This window comes from Cebidichthys violaceus, unplaced genomic scaffold, assembly GCF_023349555.1.
Source record: "Cebidichthys violaceus isolate CVI_PGR_0920_01 unplaced genomic scaffold, fCebVio1.0.p SCAF_8, whole genome shotgun sequence".
In the NCBI taxonomy this organism is placed as follows: domain Eukaryota; kingdom Metazoa; phylum Chordata; class Actinopteri; order Perciformes; family Stichaeidae; genus Cebidichthys; species Cebidichthys violaceus.
This window is the reverse complement of record NW_027176964.1, coordinates 8,980,400-9,003,582: the sequence shown is the minus strand read 5'-3', so window position 1 is coordinate 9,003,582 and position 23,183 is coordinate 8,980,400. Positions and strand designations below refer to the sequence as shown.

At 41.1% G+C, this 23,183-nt stretch overlaps 3 protein-coding genes and 1 long non-coding RNA gene across 4 annotated transcripts; 2 read left to right on the top strand and 2 right to left on the bottom strand.

Annotated features, from left to right (window-relative positions):
• Nucleotides 1–298: 298 nt before the first annotated feature.
• Nucleotides 299–10,230, top strand: ppm1la (protein phosphatase, Mg2+/Mn2+ dependent, 1La). The gene is made up of 4 exons (XM_068701549.1): nucleotides 299–1,309; nucleotides 4,898–5,072; nucleotides 7,411–7,572; nucleotides 7,943–10,230. Exons 1-4 carry the CDS (start codon nucleotides 911–913, stop codon nucleotides 8,296–8,298), a joined length of 1,092 nt encoding a protein of 363 aa, XP_068557650.1. The 5' UTR covers nucleotides 299–910; the 3' UTR covers nucleotides 8,299–10,230.
• Nucleotides 10,231–11,040: 810 nt separating this feature from the next.
• Nucleotides 11,041–11,751, bottom strand: LOC137865884 (uncharacterized). Its single transcript, XR_011102085.1, has 2 exons — nucleotides 11,447–11,751; nucleotides 11,041–11,331 (listed from the first exon to the last, which is right to left on the bottom strand). It is a non-coding gene; the product is annotated as an uncharacterized lncRNA (long non-coding RNA).
• A 1,126-nt stretch (nucleotides 11,752–12,877) lies between these two features.
• arl14 (ADP-ribosylation factor-like 14) lies at nucleotides 12,878–13,634 on the top strand. Its single transcript, XM_068738222.1, has one exon. The coding sequence runs from the start codon at nucleotides 12,963–12,965 to the stop codon at nucleotides 13,491–13,493; it is 531 nt and encodes a 176-aa protein (XP_068594323.1). The 5' UTR covers nucleotides 12,878–12,962; the 3' UTR covers nucleotides 13,494–13,634.
• Nucleotides 13,635–16,372: 2,738 nt separating this feature from the next.
• Nucleotides 16,373–21,736, bottom strand: LOC137892797 (zona pellucida sperm-binding protein 3-like). Its single transcript, XM_068738179.1, has 11 exons — nucleotides 21,654–21,736; nucleotides 21,483–21,527; nucleotides 21,210–21,324; nucleotides 18,750–19,066; nucleotides 18,495–18,610; nucleotides 18,245–18,348; nucleotides 17,906–18,083; nucleotides 17,699–17,816; nucleotides 17,453–17,538; nucleotides 17,013–17,272; nucleotides 16,373–16,631 (listed from the first exon to the last, which is right to left on the bottom strand). Exons 1-11 carry the CDS (start codon nucleotides 21,657–21,659, stop codon nucleotides 16,525–16,527), a joined length of 1,452 nt encoding a protein of 483 aa, XP_068594280.1. The 5' UTR covers nucleotides 21,660–21,736; the 3' UTR covers nucleotides 16,373–16,524.
• Nucleotides 21,737–23,183: the final 1,447 nt, after the last annotated feature.

Below are 23,183 nucleotides of genomic sequence, written 5' to 3'. Positions count from 1 at the left end.
ATATATAGCTGCGTTATGTGTGTGCGTCTACAAATAGAGTGTGGAGTGTATTCTTTTGATTAATGTCCAGTGTCCATGAAAAGTCAGCAGGGTGATACAATGTGGAGATGTATTTAGATTTGATATCAGTCTGATATCATATTATAGTAGATGACATCATCATTTCATTCCGCAATGTCTTGTCCATCGTATGATGATTCTGCAGCTGCGCACTTTCGTCATAAAGGATGAGTCAGTGTCAAAAGATTTACTTCCGTTAAATACTTTCAAAATAAAGCCCCGACTTAAATAACATCCTTTGTGCACACCAGTTGGCTTCGGCTTCAGCTTGTTTTTGCTTTATTAAGACATCCACAGCTGACTACCGGTCTTATTCTCGATTGGTTTGACACAAGCTGAAGAATGGAGACGTGTGTGTGGAGAATGTGTTGTTGAATGCGGACACCGAACAGGCTATCCGAGGGAAGAGACGGGGTCAGCGGCGGAAAAGGAGGACACCTCCAGTCACATCGTCGACTCTCGGCCCCCCCGGTAACATGTCTCTCGTCGGGGTGGGTCCAACCCGAAATATCAGTCATCCTACAATGGGCTGCGGGAGATCGGCTCAACTCGGAGAATCCTCTCGCAGCTGTTCAGAGAGCCGAAGATAGGACCGAGACATCGGACCGAGTCAGTGACTGTGGCCTGCCCGCTTTTGTCGTGCGCTTCTCGGCCCGGTGTCTGGCAGTCTGCCGTGCACAGTGCGCGTATGCGGTCGGAGTAGAGACAACAGGCCTCCGTAGAAAACACTTTAGATGTTGAAATTCAGTCTTTGTCAATCGGTTTTTCTTCACACTCCCGGCAAGCGGATGGAGTGAATTGTGCAAAAAAAAAGAAGAGAGAGAGACAGACCGCAGTTTGGTTGCGTGTGATGATAGGAGACACAATGACGCTCTTGTCTCTTCTGGGTCGGATCATGCGTTATTTTCTCCTCAGGCCGGAGACGTTGTTCCTGCTGTGCATAAGTCTGGCGCTGTGGAGTTACTTCTTCCACACGGACGAGGTGAAGACCATCGTCAAGTCCAGCCGGGACGCCGTGAAGATGGTGAAGGGGAAAGTGGCGGAGATGATGCAGAATGACCGGCTGGGAGGCCTCAGCGTCCTGGACGCGGAGTTCTCCAAGACCTGGGACTTCAAGAACAACAACGTAGCCGTGTACTCCATACAGGGGAGGCGAGATCACATGGAGGACCGCTTCGAGGTGCTCACCGACATCGCCAACAAGAGCCACCCGTCCATATTCGGGATATTTGACGGCCACGGTGGAGAGGTAGGCAGGGAGGGGAGAGGCTAGACAGGCCGATGTTATCCCCGTGCATTAGAGGCTGGACTCATCCAGACCTGCAGCAGCACACGAGTTAGCTTAACTTTGGATTCAGTGCAGGTATAGAGACAGGGCGGTATTGGGAGAAAACAGTAGCTGAATATTTGCTGCTTTTTTGGGGGGAAATGCGCAATAAAACATATTGCAATCCTATCGTGGAATGTGTGAAGATGTATCACTATACTAAGGCATGATATATAATATTTTGAATAAAGTTAGATAGAATATAACAGCACCGTGCCAGGTTTCTATGGGAACACAGTTAATTGTAGTGGGCCACAGACTTATGCCTTGAGTCCCCCCCCCATCATTGTCTTCTTCCGTGTGAACACCTCCTCTGTCCCGCTGACAATCAGGGAGTTGACTTGGATGCATCACAAAGACCTTGTGAGTGTGTGTGCGCGTGGGTGGGGGTTAGTTGTGTGTGTGTGTGTGTGTGTGTGTGTGTGTGTGTGTGTGTGTGTGTGTGTGTGTGTGTGTGTGTGTGTGTGTATGTGTGAAGGTTTTGTCCATCTTTCCACCACTCCCTGTGTCGATCAGGGTCAATGGTTTCTCATGGCTCCCTTCAGACCACGTGTCCCAGCCGCCATCTGTCACACCGCCACCCCTGTCCCCCCACAGGTTCCAGTGAATGATACTGGCTGAGTTTCTGATTTACTGCCCAATATTCCTGTTTCACATCATTTATTGTTATATATATTTTTTCATTAACACAACACAACATATATTTAGATTGTTTTGTCGAGACAGCAATCCCAAACCTAAAGATATTCAGTTGACTATCATTGGTGGCTAAGAAAACCAGCAAATAGCAAATATTCAAACCCAGTTCTAGTTTGAATCATTATTCTAACACACATTCATCAGTGTATCAATCCAAGAATTTTCTTATGAAAAAGCCTTTCAAGCTCTGTGTATAGAGTGGCATTTGCAACTAAAAGATGAATGTCATGGTTAAGCATACTAGTTCTTCTATGGACATTGCTCTCTCAAACCAGCTGTTCTCCTGCTGGTTTAACATCAGGTCACACCAGAACATTTATTCCTGTGTCTGATCCGCTGCACATTGACACGTTTATTTTATTTGATTACAGAAAAATACTAAAGGAACTCCCCGTTCTCTTTTTTTAAAAGATTAGTTGCCGCTTGGTTGTGTTAAATCGTAGAGAGGGAAACAACAAACAGAGAGTCAAAGGTGTTTACCCATCTGGATCCCTCTCCATTCCTGTCCCCTAAACACATATTTATCTTTCCTGTCCGTCCTGACATCTCTCACTCTTTTTCTCTCACTCTTTCCATCCTCTAAGTTTCCTTCCCTTTTAATTTGCTCAAATGTTCATCTCGGTGCACATGTGTATTAATTTGTGTTTGTCCCATTCTTTTATATTTTATCTTTCAGTACTCACAGTCAACTAGGGTTTGGACTGGAAAAGAATGTGTCACTCTGACATGGACCTCAGCTATTATAGGGTCATGAGCATCAATACACATCCTGAGATATGGAAACACACATACACAGTGCTAAAAAGTAAGCACCAACAGTAAAGTAAATGCAGATAGTAAAACAATGAGGGATGGATCCAAAGTTAAGGGTTGTGTGGGAAAGCTGTGTTTGTCTTCAGGGACTCTCAATGCCGACGGTGTTGTCGTGAAATATTACATGTGTGGATATCCTGTTTGCTGTGAATTTTTTATGCAGTTTGGCACAACTGTAAAAACAAACACACACTCGCACAAACATCGCCAATATTAAATTAAGTGATGCCGCCAAACCAAACACTGGCCGATAGAACCAGGCTGTCTCTGTAGTGCAGTGTGTTCCGGCTCTGAAAATATGCAGGAGATTTCTCAAACACCTCTCTGTTTTTTTTTCTCCCTGTATTTTTATCGAGGCAGTGAGTTACGGCCCAGGATTATAAAAAGTCAGCACAAGCTGCTGCTCCCCTTCTTTTTAAAAATAAAAAAACTTACCACCATGAGTAAGTCTCTGTAAAAAGATTTACAGAGACTACCTGCTGCTGAAGCAGGAACTTTGAATAGTTTACAACTTTAAAAGACTTTTACACTACTTTGCTACATAAAATTGAATTCATGACTCGTGGGGCAATAAAGCAGCGATGTTAATAAGAAAGAGATCCACAATACAGATGAATCAAGCTTTGAAAAAGTAGGTCCAATAATGTACATTCACTCATTAAATCCTCAGACTGTGAAATATTTGAGTCATTTATAAAGTCTGTAAATGGAAATGTATTTCGTGGCTCACTGAGTGCCTCTCTCTCTCTATCCAATTAACTAAATGAATGAGTACATTTGTTCAGCAGAAGGGAAAGAGAAAGGGAGCAGCAGGAAGAGATCATTGGTAATACCATAATCACGTCCAGGTGTCGTTTCCTCGCTGTGTTCTACTCCCAATGCCGTTTAATTAATGACATTAATCACTTTCAGTATAGTGGGTGTCAGTTTTAGTTGCGAATGTATATTGAAGGTCTGTACCTGTGCTGTAGATCTGCTTTCACACACCATCAGAACATCAGAAAGCCAAACAGTGAAGTGTGCAAGAATGGCCCAAAGTGCACTAATTTCCATAAGAACTGTGAATATGAAATATGTACTCTATATCTGCCGCGACATTAAGATGGTATGACAGTTTCCTAATAAAGATTTGATTCGACAGCATTAGAATAATGGAAATCTTGGCAGAGAAAATAAAGGAAGAAGACTATGTGGAGGAGGAGGAGGAGGAGGAGGGCTGGGGGAAGAGAACGTTGTTCAATAATTCAACATAGAGCACCTGCTGTATGAAACAAAAAAAGTACTCGTGTAAAAAGTACTGGGTCAAATTACCTGGTAACAACAAGGTGGAAAACCCAAATAGTAACAACATTATTTACTCTATTCTGGGGACAATTAATCCCAAACTGTGATGAACCGTATATGTATAATGCAGTGCAGCAAGTTATATGAATAAGAAGAACAGATTTTTCTTGTTTACTAGAAATTGAAAGCCAAACTTAACTTTATTATTATGAAATATCTTTATCCTATATATATTATTGGTATAATTATTAGTGTCTAAATGCTTCACTATGATAACCAGCTAGTTGCCTGCTTCAACACTGACGTGGAAAACCAAAATGGTAAAGTCATGGGCTGAAAGGAGCTAAACTTACTGTAGCGATTTCTATAAGGGGGAGAGTTTGGCAGTAAGAGCGACACCTTGTCACCAATGTCATTTAATCCAGAGTGAAGAATATTGATTAGTGCAGCTTTAAGCTTTACGGGATAAAGTAGCTGAAAACTCCATGGGATGACTGCAGATTAGCCTTAACATCTTGTAGTAATGTATGAGTTACACAAGCATTAACATCTCTTACAGCTGTCTATGTATTACTGACATAAAGGATATATTTCTGAACCTTTTAAGCTAATTGAAACAATCAATACCAAAACAGGTCTGTGCTTCTTCCACCGTCTAACCCTCACCTGTGTCTTCGCTCCCCTTCTGACTTCCCCCCCCCTTCCCTCTCCCAGGCTGCGGCTGACTACGTGAAGGCCCACCTGCCAGACTCCCTGAAGCAGCAGCTGCAGGCCTTTGAGAGAGAGAAGAGAGAGAGCGCTCTCTCTTACGGCAGCATCCTCGAGCAGCGCATCCTGACTGTGGATCGTGAGATGCTGGACAAGCTCTCCGCCAACCACGATGAAGCAGGTCAGGGGGCAGAAGAGAGTGGTTGGAAGTGAATATTTAGTTGTGTGTGTGTGTGTGTGTGTGTGTGTGTGTGTGTGTGTGTGTGTGTGGTGGGGGGACAGTTTATGGGTCAACAGAGAGAAGACGGGAAGAAAGCTGAAGGGGCGTTTTGTGAAATAAACCAGCTAAAATCAATCTAAAACACTTGGAATATTTGAAATGTTGTGCACCCTGGCTGGCCTTGGGGTAGAGATGTTAATGTTACATCTTCAAACCCTCGTTTATTAGGGATTCACGCTCTCTTGCCTCTTAAAGGACGTGACACAGCACCTCGGCTATCAAACAAATCTCACAATTTCCTGTAAGATGTCCTCCCCGCTGACATTATTTACCTCTTTGACGGGTTCCCTCTTCACACCCTATAGTGGCTATTCCATTTCCAAAGTTATAGGAACTACTGAATATATATATATATATATATATATATATATATATATATATATATATATATATATATATATATATATATCCCATGCTCTATTATGTCTCATAAGTTGTTGCAGCAATTTTTAGGTTGATATCAGTTGTTACACAGATTTGTCTCCTCCAACTTCACAATTGTATTGGAACAGAGTAAATAAAACAAGATCAGTTGCGGGTAGGCTGCCTACAAGATTGGCTGAGATTATGGAAATACATCTACTTAAGGAAAAAAAAAAGAGCCTGTTGAGTGTCAACACTCAACAGGCTCGCACCCGCCCTCCGGCTCTTCCTTTAAATCCGACATCCCGACAGCAGTAGAAATATCACTGTACTTTAGTCACAACCATGTGGCCGCACGACACACCATTCACACAATATCCGACAATTGACCCAGTAGCGCTGATCAGACACGATTTTGTGCCTATTCTGACCCACAAACTTTGTGCAGCAGATACATGAGGAAGAGGGTCAAAGTTCAAGATGCCATGCAATGAGGAAAGAGTGTGTCCCAACTGAATGCATACTGCATGCAACAATGCGTATTTTGTAAGGGCAGTTGCAGTATGTAGTAAAGGAAAAAAGAATGATATTTGGCTCTGCAGTAGCGCTCCAGCCGTGATTTCAAACCACCTCCACGAGGCATCCAACCATTTTTATATAAAGTCCAGTCGTGTCTGTTCTTCCACTCCCACTTGATCGCTGGTTTGAAATCAATTAATGTCCAGCGTCCGAGGAGTAGCGTGAAAAAAAATCCAACACAATCCTTTTTTTTTTACTTAATATAGTGGCTATTTCGTTTCCAAAGTCATAGCCACTGCCCATACAGCAATAGAGGAGTTGTTTTAACGTACCTTTGTTGAAGATCCAGGTACTTTTTGTTTGTTGTGTGCGTGTGAGAGAGGGAAAATAATAGATGTATAGAAGGTAATACTGATACATTCTTAAACGATGAGAAGAGACGGTGAAGAAACTTTGTTTGGTCTCAGCTAAAGCTAGGACTTCCTCTCTCCCCGCGTTTTTCCTAAAAAAATTTAACTATACCACACCCCCAATTAATCGATTTGCCAATCAAAATCTGTGAATCAGGGCTATCAATAAAACACAAGAGAGGTCTTGAAACAATGATAATTATTCTGTAAATATAAACACAAACTGCTATTTTGGCTCCTGCATGCTCCACTTGTAGTGCAGACTGAGTGTTGTATTACGCTGTAGTTGATACTCTTTACTCTGATGTAAAATAACCCTCTACCCCAAGGAACAGTTGTTTTTGGCCTGTTATTTTTCTCTCTCTCGCTCTCTCTCGCTCTCTCTCTCTCAAACATTCCCTCATGTCATTATAGGTTACTCTACATGTACGCTCAGGTCTGGGGATTAGGTGGTCTAATCTTTACAAATCACTGTATTTATTATACTGCGGAACATCAATGAAAATATAATAGTGGCAGATATGATCATACCAGAGATCTCTTGACATTTTCATTCCTGGAGATATATTTACTGACATTTTGGATGTGGCCCAAGACTGTTGTAACACTCACTGTTATCTTAAATGTCACAAAAACCAAACATTACCTTTCTTTCTCTTGTTTGCTCTGACCAGCAACCACAAGCAACACATTAAATAATACATTAAATCTGGCACAAAGAGTTTTTTTCTCTTGCAGCATAGGTACAGTGTGATAGCAAAAGATGTGGAAAACCATTACATTTTCACAGGCTACAAATTTTTTTATGATGTGATAAACCCCAAGCTTCTGTTGCTCCCGCTGTTTCAAAATACATATGCAACCAGATTTAATTCAGAATTGTTGGAACATTAACTAAAAAACAGCTTTCTGGACTGTTTCCTCTTATTTTTGTCTTTCCCATGCAGGAACGACATGTCTGGTAGCCCTGCTTTCAGACAGAGAACTCACAGTGGCAAACGTCGGTGACTCTCGCGGCGTGTTGTGTGACAAAGACGGAAACGCCGTCGCACTGTCACACGACCACAAGCCGTACCAGCTGAAAGAGCGCAAGAGGATCAAGAGGGCAGGTAGAGAAACAATCCTGTCAAATAACAACACGCACTGAATGTACCTGCACTGCTCTCTCACAGGGAGGAATTTAGGGCCCTTTGTTGCCATCTGTTGGTCAATTTAGAAACAGCATTGTGTTTGACAAAGCACAGGATCAGACTTAACTGAAATAGATACTTAGGCTGTGTGATTAAAAGAGTTTCACAGGTGATCTTTGTTTATCAAGTAATATCAAATCAATCCAGTATTGAAAACATCAGCTCTTTCGAGCTCATTTTAGTTTTCTGTCACGCTTACTCATTATTTTGATTATATTACTGTATGTCCACATTACCAGATCATCAGACTGTGCTTAAACCTTTTTCATTCTTATTTCTTCACTTCCAGGAGGTTTCATCAGTTTTAATGGATCCTGGAGAGTCCAGGGGATCCTGGCTATGTCCCGCTCCTTAGGGGACTACCCACTTAAAAACCTCAACGTAGTCATCCCCGACCCCGATATCATGACCTTTGACATGGACAAGCTGCAGCCAGAGTTCATGATCCTGGCATCAGACGGCCTGTGGGACGCTTTCAGCAACGAGGAGGCCGTCCGGTTCGTCCGCGAGCGTCTGGACGAGCCTCACTTCGGCGCCAAGAGCATCGTCCTCCAGTCCTTCTACCGCGGCTGCCCCGACAACATCACCGTCATGGTGGTGAAGTTCAAAAGTGGAGCTGGGGGGAGCAGCAAGGCGGGGGAGTAGGTCATGATTGGAGCTCGCATTGTGATCAATGTTTTCAACGATATTTCGCATCTTCTGGGTGGAGCAGTGAGCGCGATATCACAGGAGGAAGTATGGACACTGAGAACCAAACGTGCAGACACATACAGACACACATGCAAAAACGTGTACAAATTAATAATGTCATGCTTTGTTTTGTTTGTAGGTTTTTGATTGACATAAGGGCATTTGAACACAATACACATCTCATAACCATCTGTTTACTTAAAGATAAATACATAAAATACTGAGAACAGTGGAGATGTATAAACACACACAGACAGCAGACAGGGGACTTCTCTTAACCAGCACACATTAGACTGTGATTGACTAACTACTGTTTGCTGTACATGCACATAAACGGTACAGCGCCACTGGAGGCGTCTTCAAAGAAGGCTCCAACTAGTGCCTACTTAAGAATTACTGTGCAACCACAGGAAGCTACTGAAAATGTATTTGCGATTACACCACCCCTGCTTGCTGCATTGTGATGATGCTCTCGATTAATGTATGCGTCTGTCACAGTTTTGACCTGGAAAATGTTGTCAAATACAAAAAAGACTCCAGTGGATCGATACCTTTATTTAACTTGAAGTGATGCTGCACCTAAAATCTAACTCTTGAGTATCAAACACTCACCGCCTGCAGACTTGAGAGGTACAGCTCTTTTGGCAGGGCTTTGGCCAATCACACTACTGCTCTGTGGGTTGGATTTTGTTCAACCTTTAGGTGCTTGCACATCTATAAATTACAAAGAACTGTCTTTAAGTTAAAACAGACATGGAAATTGTAAATGTTTAAGCAGGAAACTTGAGCAATTGGAATAATAAATAACATTTAAAAGCCTTTTTTTTTAAGTAATATGATTCCATTTAGTAATAACTAATTCATCATTTAAAGATGAAAGTAAACAGAATTGGTAATACAAATTTTTACTTTGAGTTTTTATGGGATTTTAATGTAGATTTGATTAAACAATTTATACTGGTAATATTTTTTTAAAGGTTGATCAATTTATTAATCGTTTGTAATTAACAAAAACAAAAATTAATGTTTGCGGTAGCCAACCAGTAAACTGCATCAGGAAGTTGAACCAATGAATGAGGGTTGATCATGACATGAAACTACATTTTACTTCCACTTTTCAAGTGCAGACGGTTAGTGATACTCAGAAGAGAGATTCTGAGTGGAGTATTACTTCAACATACAACACATGCACACAGACACACAAACAGTTATGTTTTTTAGAATGTTGAATTCTTACATATCAGCCAATGTAAACGCTGTATATCTTCTGTAATACAAGAGGGTTTTAATGTATGTAGAACCTGATGTAGTTCCTCACCTCTTGGTAACTGCAGTTTTATGGAGCTAAAGTAAACTGTTCCATCAAAGTTGTTTTACACCATCTGTATCAGGGTATGTGCTCCTGCTTATCCATGTTCATGAACATACAATGTTACCGTGGACACTGGTGCCTGCCTTTGACCTGGGAAGCCCCCCCCTCCAGAAAAGGACTAAAAGGTGACACATCGTGAACTGTACAACCGGAATGCTAGTAGCTAGTAATATGATATGCTCCTCCAGCAACCTGTCAAGGAAGGTGACAGTAAAACTTAATTTGCTGCTGTTTCATGTTCAACTCCATTACCACTGTTTAATGACCTTTGCATCAATTGAGAGATGCCTTTTTTATTTAACAGTTTACCGGATGCCTTATTTATTGTTGAGTGTTTGGGTGCGTCTGTCAGATTGCCAAATCAGTATACTGTATAATATTTTTTGTCATGTAAATTACCCATCTCTTTTTTTTTAGAGGCAGTTCACACATGTTGAGCTGATGCTCAATGTAAAAAGAAAAGTGTAAAAAAACAAATCTGTATGTAAACTATCAGTATTAAACTAAGTCTTTCATCTTGAATACATTTCCAGTCTTAATTATCTCAAAGGCCTTCTGGCATTACATTACTTACATCAACTGTGCAGCACCCTCACCAGTTCAATGACAGAACAACTCTTTATTTTAAAATTTTCTTTAAATTAAATTCTCATCAGTTTTTTTTTTTAAGTTTAATTTTGTTTATGTTTCACCACTTTCTCATTCATGTTAGAATATGTATTATGTTCAAGCAGCTAAATTGTAAGTGCCTTGCTCAAGGGCACAACAAAAGAGATAAGTAATTACTAATATATTTTATCAATTTGAATCAATTGTGTTCTTTCCACCAACCACCTGTCTCATGAAGCTGCACATTTCGCGAACGTATAAGCAAAAGAATGAGGTGGTGAGATCAGAGTGATGTTGGGGGGGGAAACAAGTGACGTCGTCCGCGTGTTTCCGGGATGCGTTTATCGGACCACAAATAGCTTCCCATACAGACCACGACTACTCGCTGCAGTCTGCAAGGTAACCCAACCCCGCTGCAGTCCTCCGGAGGGGCGCAGCCAGCTCGGAAGCACTTGATGATGCCAAGTTTAGTGAGGTCTTTACCAGGTGGCGAGACTCAGAATAGCTCGACATTGACTGATCCAAATGCCAAAGACCCGTGTTGGAACATTCGGGCGTCTCATAAACATAAAGTGAACTGCGTCACACTACTTTACTGGAACCCGTTGCCTATATTCTATAAAGATTTGGCAATTCCTTAGTGACACAGGTGCGCGGGCAGCAGAGAAAGAAACTTGACATTGAACAATCTCAGACACAAGCACGACTTACACAACTCTGCTTTGAATATTTAATCGGGTGTTTGAATTGAAGTCACAATATGGGACAACAAGGCTCCAAGTCCTCCATAGAAGCACGGGTGATTTTTCAGCGCGTTGGCGCTGTGGACATGTGTGAGAGAATGGATGCATGTTGTTCTCCGGCCTCTGTTGTCCGTATTCAGAAGAAGGTGACAGGTCAATCGGCTTGTCCTCGCTCTTCCCCGCGGGCACTGGAGAAGTCAGCGGTCCATTCTTGGACCCAGAGCCGCAGTGACACCGGGGGACTGGTGTACGTGATGGACAATCCTACCGGTGGCGTGTGGGTGAAGCCGGGAGAGAAATGGACCAGAACTTGATGCAAAAGTCAAATCCCCAGGTGGAATTAAGATGGAATTAAGTGACGCACTCGGTGTGTCCTTACGCTCTGGAGTCTTCTCAGCAGGATGCCGCTGATTTGGGTTCCCTCGTTGAAGTGCTCCGTGGAGTCGAAGTGGATCGTCTCCGGGACATGGTTGAGTTGGCTGGACTGATCACTGTAATGTGTTGATTTAGTCTATATGAGACATTATATTCAGTGTCAGATTGCACGAGAGGAAGATCGTTAATGGTGATGAAGAGTGCCATATGTCATGCGCACTGAGAAAACGTGTTTTCTTTGGAACAGCGTAATTGTTATGCTATGTCTTAGTTCAAAAGAATGTGGAGCGGATCAAATGAAAGAAGGGAGTCCGGGTTAAGTCAGTCGAGAGTTGGATATGTTTGGTGAGCATTGTGAGAACAGCTAACATCAACCACTTTGCTGTTTAAATTAACTAGAGTGGTTTGTAAGCACGGTGCACTTTGGCACAGTTGGCCACCCTTCCAATGACTGACAGAACTTAATTTATTTTTCTTTCCTTTTATATTTGACTATCCTGTTTTTTCTATACTAATATTGATGGTAGTTTATTATATTGATGGACTTGAGGTCAATGACCCACTTTTATATTTAAGACTGGATGTTTGTTCAGAAGGTCTCTCACAGCAGCATAATTGCCATTATGTCTCCTTTTGTTGTTGAGAAGCTCTGAAACTTTGAGGTTGTTTGGGGACCGTGAGTCTGAGCGATACAAGATCTACTTGACCTTTCACATGTATGTCAAGAGTATGGTTGGACTGTGTGGAATGTTTGAAACATATGTTGAAATGAAGGATTTAACGACTTAAAAATATATATATTTTCTTTATGTTACTATATAGAGAAGACTTTCGCTGGTTCAGTTTCTTTCTTTAACAGTTGAAGTCTGGATATTGTTGTTTACCCATTGATTGACAGTTACACTGAGGCATAGTGTGTTTTAAGTGAGATTGCAATGCCTGAACTGTGTCAAAATGTAATTGTGGGCAAATTATTGTATGTGTGCAACAATGCATGGCACTGCCATGGTCCTATATAAACAAACAAACAAATGACTCTTTATTTTTTCTAATAATAAAGAGCGTTTTACTAAAGTGGATTTCATTCATTTACAGCAAGGTACTTTTCCAGAATAGCAATGACAATAACATATGGCTGATTGTCTTTTCAATGTGCGTTTAGTGAACCCAAGTAGCCAAATGTCTTTCAGTAAAATAACTTATAACCTTTTGTAACCTTTACTCATGACAATATTAGTGTCACTGCATAAAACGCGAGTAAACAATATTATTTTAACAGATGCAATAAGTTTGCACAACTCTTATACAGCGTATATAAACAAGGGATATCCTCTGGTTGGTACACACTTTGCCCCCTGGTGTGGCGCCTTATCTGTGAGCAAGTCAGTCAGCATGGAGCTAATGGCTCATCTATTAAACTCCGGGCAACACACTAAGCAAACACTGTGTCAAAAGAGCACTGTACGTGGATGATGTGCCTGTCCCACTTGAGTTGACTGTTTTTACATATCCACGTCGCCATGGGACTGCGAGGATCTAAACAACCAGAGGCCCAAGTTATTCTTCTGGGCCTGGACAACGCTGGGAAATCGACTCTCCTCTACAAACTGAAGCACAACGCGAGCGTCAGCACCGTTCCTACAATTGGCTTCAACGTGGAAATGCTCGAGGCGAGGAAGAACGGGAGGAACGTCGCCATAACCCTGTGGGATGTCGGTGGCCAGGGAAAGATGCGCGAGCACTGGCCGAGTTTCCACCAGGACGCGGCAGCCGTCGTGTTTGTTGTGGACAGCTCGGGCAGGGAGCGTCTGGAGGAGGCGCGGAGGGAGCTGGAGAAAACACTGAAGAGCGAGCAGCTGTGGGGCCGTCCGCTGGTTCTTCTCGCCAACAAACAGGACGTGAACGGTGCTCTGACTGTCACTGAAATCAAGGACTCGTTTAACATGAGAAAGATTTGCTCAGGTCGGGATTGGTTCGTTCAGCCTTGTTCCGCGTCGACGGGATTTGGAGTTGAAGAAGCTTTCAGACGAGTGGTCCAAATGGTCAAATAAAAAAAATAAAAGAATCAACATGTATTTGTACGAAATGAGATGTTTTCAAAACATCGATTATATGACAAGTTAATTTTGAAATAAGTTTGTAAATTCAAAACCCCTCCTTACCAACAATAAATCATATTTAATGAGGTCGGACCTTTTGGTTAAGTCACTTCTTTTATGCGCATGCACAGATCCACATTTGGAACAACAGCATCTTGCAAGCTGCTTAAGAGTGAGTGAAAATATTAGGCTACTTCCTCTGACACTATAATGGATACCACAGGAAACATAAGATACCATGGGGTCTATTACCGTGCATTAGAACCACAGTTGAGGCCCACACACATAAGCTATAGATTTTTACCAGTGTTCAGCCTACCTTCAATTATTAAGCAGAATTCTATTGTCTCACTGAGCCCTGGGCATTTAGATTAAACTCTTGGGTTCATAAAGGCTTCATTGATACATCATCAATATCAGACAATGACAAAAACAAAGTCTGTTAACTGCTGCATTATGAAAAAAACTTTGACTGGCGTAATAAAGCATTGATAAATAATTAAGGATTTTTTTTATTATCCATTCCAGCCTGTTGTGGTACATGTTTATAAGCTGTTAATGTTTTTGATTCGTGATGAATTAAAGAGCCAAAAAGGATTTTTCACGACATGGCAATCCCAAAGTTATTCTTATTGATGTTTTATTACTGATTACTAAAGCATTATAATACCTGATTTATTAACCTTAGCAAAGCCATTAATAAAGCGTTCCTTTTTAGAAAATGAACCAAGCTTGAACATTCGTTGATCCTCTGAATTGCGATGAAAGAGCGAATCTTTGGTCGGTACAGGGCATGGACGCTTCTTGTATAGATCCGCACAGTCGAGGCTGCTGCAGGGGAAATAGTAGGGCGGTTTGTTTGTGCGTTTCTGAAATGTCCATTATAGTGAATATAATCTCAAAAGTCGAATGGTGAAACCGTTAGTTATCAAACTGACGTCCTTGTCATGCACATAGCTTGTCCCATGTCGGACTCCGGCCGTCCTCTGCTCCCACCGCACACCGTTTCTTCGTATGTCGGCAGGCGTTTGCATTCATCGTATGAGGGCAGCTGAGAAGCGGCAGCTGGCTCCATCAAGCTGCTCGGTGTGCCGCTGCTCTCCACGAGCGGCTCCTGGGACGTGGTGACAGTCGGGTGTCCGCTGTGAGGCGGGGTGAGCTGCTGCCTGGATCTGGAACACAACATTCGCTGGACGAAGTATCCCGCAGCGAAGAGAAGCAGCATAATAAGCACGCCAGAAAGTTTCCGGGTGACCATGGCGATGTTGTAGTAAGTGTTGTCCATGAACTGCTTGCAACAGGTGACGGCGTTGGTGCTGTTCCCCTGCGCGCAGCAGACCTGGTCATCCCGACAAATGTCCTGTCCACATTTTCGGATGGCATAAACGATCGTGCGAACAAGAAAGCAAACGGCGAACACCCAAAGCGCTTGGCATTTAAAGAAAAGCATCGTCGTGCTCAAAGGGGAGAAAGTATCGAGTGACCCTCGATGGTAAAGCTTTGGGGATGAAGTGCCGGCGAGACGATTCACTGAATGTGCTGGAAGATGCGTTGGTTGAAACGCTGACGTAGAGCCATCATCGACGCATCGCATGGCCAGAGGTCCGAAAAACATCAAATAAAGAAAGGGGACTAACAATCTAAAAACAAAATGTTCAAATGTTCACCCACTGAATAGCTGGCTCTCATATTATCACCTCTGTATATTTCGGGCTAAGCCCACAGCTTAAAGTCCCTCTGCAACATCTGGATATGCTAATACGTTTGACAGTAACTCCTAAGTGTACTTTAATGTGCCTCTTATTTATTATGCACTTAGCGGTTATATCGATGCCGTTCAGCAAATCGTAAACACAGTCGTACAGAGAATGGCTTACTCCTTGGATACAAGTAAACAGGCGCCCAGGACATCGACCAGTCCGGTCAGAACACTGATCCGAAGATTAATCGTGAAGGTGGGATGGGACATTAGAACAAGAGGCCCGCGGAAGACCCCGGTTGATGTTTCAGAACCAGGGACAGCGCTCAACACCCAATGAGGGAAACAATGGAGGGGGCGCTGTCCGAGGTGCTGACACGACTAACCCCAAATTAAATTTGTTAGATGGCAAAAGCACGAAGAATTTCCATATGAAATATTAATACCAGTGTACATTAAGGGGTCAAGTCAGGGCTTTCCTTAAAAGGCTGCAGTGACTTGGTAGACCGGTTCAGTTTGATTCTGTAAGTGTAAAGCGCCGACTCGGTCAAACTGATATAACAGACCTAAGCTAGAACTGGCACTCACAAAAAAAAAAAAAAAAAAAAAAAAAAAAAAAAAAAAAAAATGTTCCCACCAGAAAATAACTCTAATACAATTAACATGCAGAAGTTAAGTGACCAACAAACATATTTTTTTCCTGGCACAGACAGCATTTTATAATGCTGCATATACCCTCAATGATTCATCAATAATGTGATGCATGATGAGTAGGCAGCGGGTAGTAATGGAGGGAAGTGCTCCTATTAGCATGTCTGCTTTTCTCCTCAGATCAAAATAGCTAGTATCATGTTAGATGAATCTTTACAGTTGATGTCAAAAGATTGCATTGTGCATGCATTTGTGTTAAAATACACAAACGACACACAATGCATCCTTTTGACATCAACTTCTGCTGCTTGGGCCTAATGACTTTAAGTGCTTAAAACCCAATGCTAATTAAATTGCTTGCTAAAGGCATATCAAGTTCTCTGCAAAGAACTAAAGGATGCTGGATTTGGTAAATATCAAATATATGAAAATTGAGATAGTTGTAATGCTTGTATTGTGTAGAGCAGGCAAAACAAAAAAGTGAATGTAAAATATTTATTGGGGAAAAAGCTGACTTAATTTCAGGGAAGGTGGCATTTCAAATGATGTGATTAATCTCTGCATTCATAGGGTTCCATCCAAAATGTTTTGTACAAGGCAATGATGACCATCTCCACTGTGCTATCCTGAGTCTCAGGTGGTCCTGTTCTTTGGTGATGGTACCATTTTGGAGTCTGATAGCTTTGTGTCAGTTTTGCTGGGTGGCAGCAGAGTAATGGGTCCCAGCTGGATAAGTCGTTCTGTAAAATAAAATTAAAAAATGTTAAAGGTCTATTAACAGTCAAGGTATTTGAATAACTGGACGGTAATAAACAGGTATATACACAAGAATAATTCAGGAACTTAACTGCTGTTCAAAAAAAAATATATAAAAATTGTGCTCATCAACTGTATATAATGTTTTAAACAGTACTGTAAAACCATTTAGATTTCACCATTTAGTCTGCATTGAGGACTAAAGGGTAATCTAAAGGGTCATTTTTCATTTTCGGTGGTTAAAAAGTTTGTGCCTTAAAACTTGCTAAAATGTGAGACATGTCCATGAAGTTAATCTAAAATGCATTTAGAGTGCTCTTAATGGAAAAAGACAAACCGCACGAAATCAGTGAAATGTTACTCACCTGGTTTGTACTCTGCACTTCTCTTCATCAATCCAGGAGAGGATTGCTGAGGTTTGCCATATTGACTCGGGTCCTTTCCTGGCCAAACGCGGAAATAACTGGCAGGGTGTTGTTCAGGTCTGTCCTCCGGTGGCGTCTTGGAGGGCAACGCTTGGGTGCTGATGGTAGTTTTGAGGGGTTCTGTGGGCAGAGGCTCCTCACCACGATGGGAGACATCGCAGCTTCTACATGCCTGGTCGTTCCCATCAACTGATCGCCATCTGAATAAAGGAGGTGATGTTCAAAACTTGGAGAATTCACGTCATTCATAGCATGTTTTATGGACAGCGGAACAGTTTAAGACGCCATGGCTTTTAAAGAGGTACAAGTTTAATCCATATTTTTAAATAATACGGCGATAGGGAGTAGGGAGAATGGACCATGCAGCATTAGTATAATACCTGTTTTCAATTAACGAGCAGGCCCTGTTGTGGGAGCTGACAGATAACGCGACTGGAACAACCTTCAGGCAGCAGGTAATGTAGACCTGTGGGAGAGTTTAGTGGGAAAGACAATCAAGCACTTCTTTAAGGTGCCATGTATATTGAACAGAATAATCTAATGCTAGTCTTACACAGTTATATTTAAAAAAAAAAAAAAGGGTATATTTTCTAAAGGGCATGCCAAATAGAGGAAAATCAACCAACCTGACTGCTGGGCTCCTGGTAGAATCTGAAGGCCTCAAGCTGAAACCTCAGCTTGTGCTCTTCAACTCTTGGCAGGAAACAGGATTTGGAGTTCGTCAGGTAAGCATCAACAAGACATCTGTTGGAACAGCAAAATGTTGAGAATAAGGACAATTTGCACTGTAACAATCTTGGTGGTGGGGTCTAGAATTTGGTTGTGGAGCTCACCCGTTATTCTCAATAAAGTCATATCTTAATGTAGCCTCTGCATCAGGAGTTGCTGTGGCAACACAGTTGTCAACGTATACTCGCAGGGGGATGTGATTACCGATGATGGCAGAAGCTTCCAAATGAATGGGGTCGCCCAGGAAGTAGGAAGAGGATCCCCTCTGAAACTGCCAATTATCTGTGAAGATGAAAAATACAAACATTCAAACCAATTCTGAAATTCGGTTGCACGACAGGCTTCTTCAAAGAGAAGCATACAATCTTTAAAAATTACATAAAACTATTCAGAAAATGCCTGAGAATAGAAAATATGCTCCATTAATGATATCCTTCTAGTACCAGTCATGAGTAGCAGATTGAAGTTTATACGATCTTCTGCAGAGACACTGGAGACAAATGGAACCCAGGTGGGTTGCACGGAAATGGGAGCAACAGCATACCTCCTGAAAATAGACAGTTATAGCTACATTTTGAGATCAAGTCTTAGTATTGTTTAAATGCCCAAGACGGCCATATGCAACCATAACAATCCAAACAGTTGGTTCCAACAGCACAAACAGACTACTGTGAATATATACACATGACTTACTTTTCATAATGACATTGAACTGGAATAGTTGCTCCATCCAGTCTTAGCAGACCATCAGATGAAGGTTCAGGTGAGTAGACCAGAACAGTAGAATAGATGATCTTCTCTTCTGTCGACTGAAAGGAACAATGTTAGTCTTTTCAGAACATATAAATATACACAGCAAAGATAGGCTTTTAATCCTAAAGTCACTGAACACCGACCTTCTACAAGTTCACTTGTAGCTGCATTAGTATACAAAGTAGTAACACTTACAGAGAGTTGAGCTCCACAATCGCTTAGGGAGGCCTGTATAGTGAATTCCGCCTCGCCCGATGGGACCGCTCGGCATGCACCCCCTTCACTCACTGGGTCCGAGCCCAGGCGCAGATGTCTGCCTTCCACCTGGAGGCCCGTATCAAACATGTCAGCCTGCACCACAACCCGCATCGTGTCGGGGTGGCAGTTGACCACGACAGGTCGAGGCCGCGCGCTGAGCCCCGCGCTTTGCTGCCGCTTGCCCGCAGTCAACTGAGGCTGGATGTTACCGCGAGTCCTGCTCAGGATGTTGGAGTTTCTTTGAGCGTTGGAGCCTCCGCTGGACACTAACCGGACTTCTGTGAGTGTGGAAACTACGATGAGGCCAATAAGCCACCAACGGGAGAAGTTGCAGTCCATGCTTAGCTTCGAACAGGTTTGGAAGCAGTCGCGCTGCAGTCCACGGCTTTAAGTGGCCGATCAACCTCAAACACACCTGGCAGCAGGATTTGACTGATTACAATCCAGTTTCACTGCGCATGTCTGTTAACAATTACTTGAAATGTGTCAACCTCTAAGTGTTAAGTAATTTTTAGTTAGTGTAAGTATTCAAAAACATTAGTTAACTTCATATGTATGCATTTTGGTAGCATGGTCCTTTGACTAAGCCATACATGCTATAAGCTATTTTGTTCCACTCGGTGGCGCTACAACTGCATATCATTGTATCTCCGTTGACATGAATCTAACTTTAATTAAATGGAGTAAATGTGGAGTAATATTTGTGTTTTTTGTTTTGCTTTGAGGTTTGTCCTAATTACATAGAAAAAACTACAAATAGGACAATGATATATATATATATATATATATATATATATACTTTTTTTGGGAGGTTGTTGGAGCTGTATGACGCCTGAGAGGAAGTTATTTTGAAATCCTATGCTAACATTCTACTAAAAAGATGCTGAATTGAGCATCAGCCAGATATAAGGCAGCAAATTACAGAGCTCTTTGTAGAAAATATACAAATACAACATGCTCTATAGGTAAGTGCATTAATAATACAGCTGTTTACACAACATGTCAGTGTGTTTGTTTTACCACCCTTTAATCATGTTATAAGTGCAGGAAATGGTATCCCACCACCTCTGAAACCAAACTACCTTGTGTGTATAGTACAGAGATACGCCTTCATGCATTCCTTGCTGGTCATTCAGTATTTTATACATATTTTGTATTCTTATGAATTAACAAAGTATTGATCATTTGAACACATTTCTGCTTGTGTGGTGGGCTTCGTGAAATAGGATTAGCAGTCTGTATGGTGCTAAAATATATTATTATTATTATTATCATCATCATCACATGTATTCCGATGTCCTGTATCTCCTGTGTCTGTGTCTGATCAAGTTTCTCACACACGTCTTGAACGTCATAGGTCTCTCTCAACCTCAGCAGCCACAAATCTCAGTTGTGCCAATTCTACTGAACACGGAAGGAACGCAAATTGAAACGAAAAGCTATATTTCACTTTCAGTGAGGTTTTCAAAACAGCATATCCAAAAAACAAAGTCCCCAACAATAGCAACTGAAAGTTGAGCTGATGTGAACACAAATCAGTTCATTTAATGGAATCATAAAAACATCACATTTGTAAACATGTTCAACAGAGACTTTCACATCCTTCTGAACATCAAAAGGCTTTTGATTGTCACCTGATAGTTTGTAGTTGATTATTAACACTGGACTTTCCATTTGAAGTGTAAACAAACACTGCATTGCATTTTGTCAGTATAATTCTCACAAAGCTCAGCTGGTGGTTACAGGAAAATACAGTCAGGTGGATAGCATAGTCCAATGTTGAAAGGAAATCCCATTTTTAGGAATTCAAAACCATCATCAATGAGAACTCTTCTCAATTAGAGCAAATTCAGATATTCTTGTAAATCATATTGTTGTTTTGTGGCTGCAATAAATATTTCTAAAGAGAAAAAGTCCAATGACTGACTTTGAACAATATTTATTAGCGTTGACTATGAAATGTTGTTATCAAAGAGTATATTATCACACAGTAATACATTTTCTGAAATTTAAGTGAAGACAAGTGAATAAATGAATGATGAGTAAGCGGTATTTATGCAGGATAAATATTTTTATTTATTTGCTGATTCTTGGAACCAATTGAATAACACAACAATAAATAATTGAAAATAATATCATCATTGATGAATAAATAACATATAGTCTGTAAATACACTTTATAAATAAGTACTTTAACACATCATCTTGATGTCAAATATAAGTTACATGACTACGTCAATAATAAATATGTGCTCTTTAAAAGTGAGTGTTTTCTAGATTATTTCAACGTAACATGAACAGTTACTGTAGCTTGTGTGATCTATGTGAAGTGGTTCTGTATAGCTTTCTGAAACTACTCTATCCGTTGGAGCTCTATGTCTCATTTAGTGTGTTCACCAGAGTTCATGTATGCAAGGGCTCGGTTTATTGTGATGCTGCGGACCTGGAAGCCCTTCAGCACTTTGCAGAGGCTCAATCTTTCGTCGTAGGTGCTCTGACGCTCTGCAGCAGCCTTAGAGAAACACAGAAGAATTATGAAATAATTTATTATAGCTAGCCTATAGAGTTTAGAGTTTGAATTTTCTTTTCAATTTTTGATTTCTTGACAAACAGAAACATTTCTTTTTAATCTTAAATCATGGTTATGGCGTGAATCAAGAGATCTCTTACCTCTTTAGAGGCCAGGTCTGTTGGCAGAGACCACGTGAAGCAGTTCTGTTGAGAGCAAATGTCTTTCATGAGCAATGTTTCACAAGATATGGCTATTCATCTAAACTCTGGGAGTTGAATGCGATCATTCCGCTATCTCTTAATATTGGTGAGTGTTGTGTAAAACTGTACCTCCATGATCTCTCTGAGCCTGAACAGAACAGTTGGACCCAGTAAACTGTCAGGGTCTGGCTGAGCAGCAAGGAATTTATAGTAGTGATGCAGATCCTCCCCAATGTTTGTCAGACATGACTCCTGGATGAAAAACAGCAAAGACAATTGTCAAGACAACATATACATATACATATATAGAGAGTGTATATACACTCACTGTACAATCTAATCCCTGTTGTGACATCCATTGTTTTGAAGCTCATAATGTTCAGTTTTTGTTGATACTGTCAGAAATGTGTAAATCCAATGAGATGTTTATTATTGAGGTCATTGTGTTGTACTGGACTACATTACTTTGCCAGGTGTTTCTATTGTTGGTACTATTTGCATACTGAACATTCTAAACACCTCATTTTAATCTTATTCAGTCCTGTACAACACTATCTCTAACTATGACATATAGAGGCTAAAACATACACCTCTGATTAACACCTCTATGGCCATTAGAAATTGAACATTATAGGTATTATAAAGGTACTAAATGGCAAAAATATTTATCAGATTGCATTAGCTGATCAAGGTGTACCTAATAAAGTGAACATTGAGTGTACATACAAACAGTTATTTCTTCCAAATTTAATGTCTACATTTAAAAGTCTGACAAAATAATTCATGGGCTTTTTAAAAGATATATAAAAGTAGAAAAATAAAACGGTAAGAAAATATGTGTTCTGAGTCAGATCAACCTACCTGATTAAATTCTGACTTGACTGTTCCTGAGCATGTTGATTCCTGTGGGACAAACAAAGAAGTAATGCAGGGGTGCAGCTACAAAATATATATGGACATGAATACGTTTTTTATAGTAGTTATTTTGTTTTTAACAATAATCTATTATTTTCATTTGGAGAATTTTGCCATGTCTGAAATTTGAAATACATACATAAAATAAAATCATTAAAATGTTATTTTCATTCTACCTTTGGTGCACACACAGATGGCGTGTTGGTCTCTAGGTTCAACTCCACACTCTGCTTGGTGCAGTCGATTCCACTGAACAGTTCATTCTAGCACATGAGAAGATTATGTTTTGAATCATAAATAAAATACACATCAAGGATCACATTGTATAAGTAATTTTAGTTTTGTTGGCATACCTGTGTGAGTGTGTCAGTGATGTTCTGGAGAAGCATCTGTGCGTATAAAACACAGGATTCAGTCAGCGGTCCTTTACTCATCACTGGCACAGACTGGCTGACCTGAGGACAGGTGAGCACGAGGAGCAGCAGTACAGGACTGAAGTCTGACAAAAAAAACAAACAGAGTTAAAATATAGTAAAACTACAGTTTCAACTACTTTGTTGCAAAAAGAAACACTGTTCAGTCAGGTTTACATAATACTCACAGAGCTTGACGAGTGGCATCTTGGATAAGTCTTCTGATTCTTCAGTGTAACTGATTCAACTCAGACATCCTTAAGTGTTTTATACCCAAGCTGATGCAGGGGTTTTCCTCAACATACAGCAGTGTGTTCACACCTAACTGTAA

Coding starts and splice junctions, on each gene's coding strand:
- ppm1la (XM_068701549.1), top strand. CDS start 911: ATGATAGGAGACACAATGACGCTCTTGTCTCTTCTGGGTCGGATCATG. Junction 5,073..7,410: donor CGCCAACCACGATGAAGCAG/GTCAGGGGGCAG, acceptor TTTCCCATGCAG/GAACGACATGTCTGGTAGCC. Junction 7,573..7,942: donor CAAGAGGATCAAGAGGGCAG/GTAGAGAAACAA, acceptor CTTCACTTCCAG/GAGGTTTCATCAGTTTTAAT.
- arl14 (XM_068738222.1), top strand. CDS start 12,963: ATGGGACTGCGAGGATCTAAACAACCAGAGGCCCAAGTTATTCTTCTG.
- LOC137892797 (XM_068738179.1), bottom strand. Junction 18,611..18,749: donor ATTGTGGAGCTCAACTCTCT/GTAAGTGTTACT, acceptor TGTTCCTTTCAG/TCGACAGAAGAGAAGATCAT. Junction 16,632..17,012: donor AAGTGCAGAGTACAAACCAG/GTGAGTAACATT, acceptor TTTATTTTACAG/AACGACTTATCCAGCTGGGA.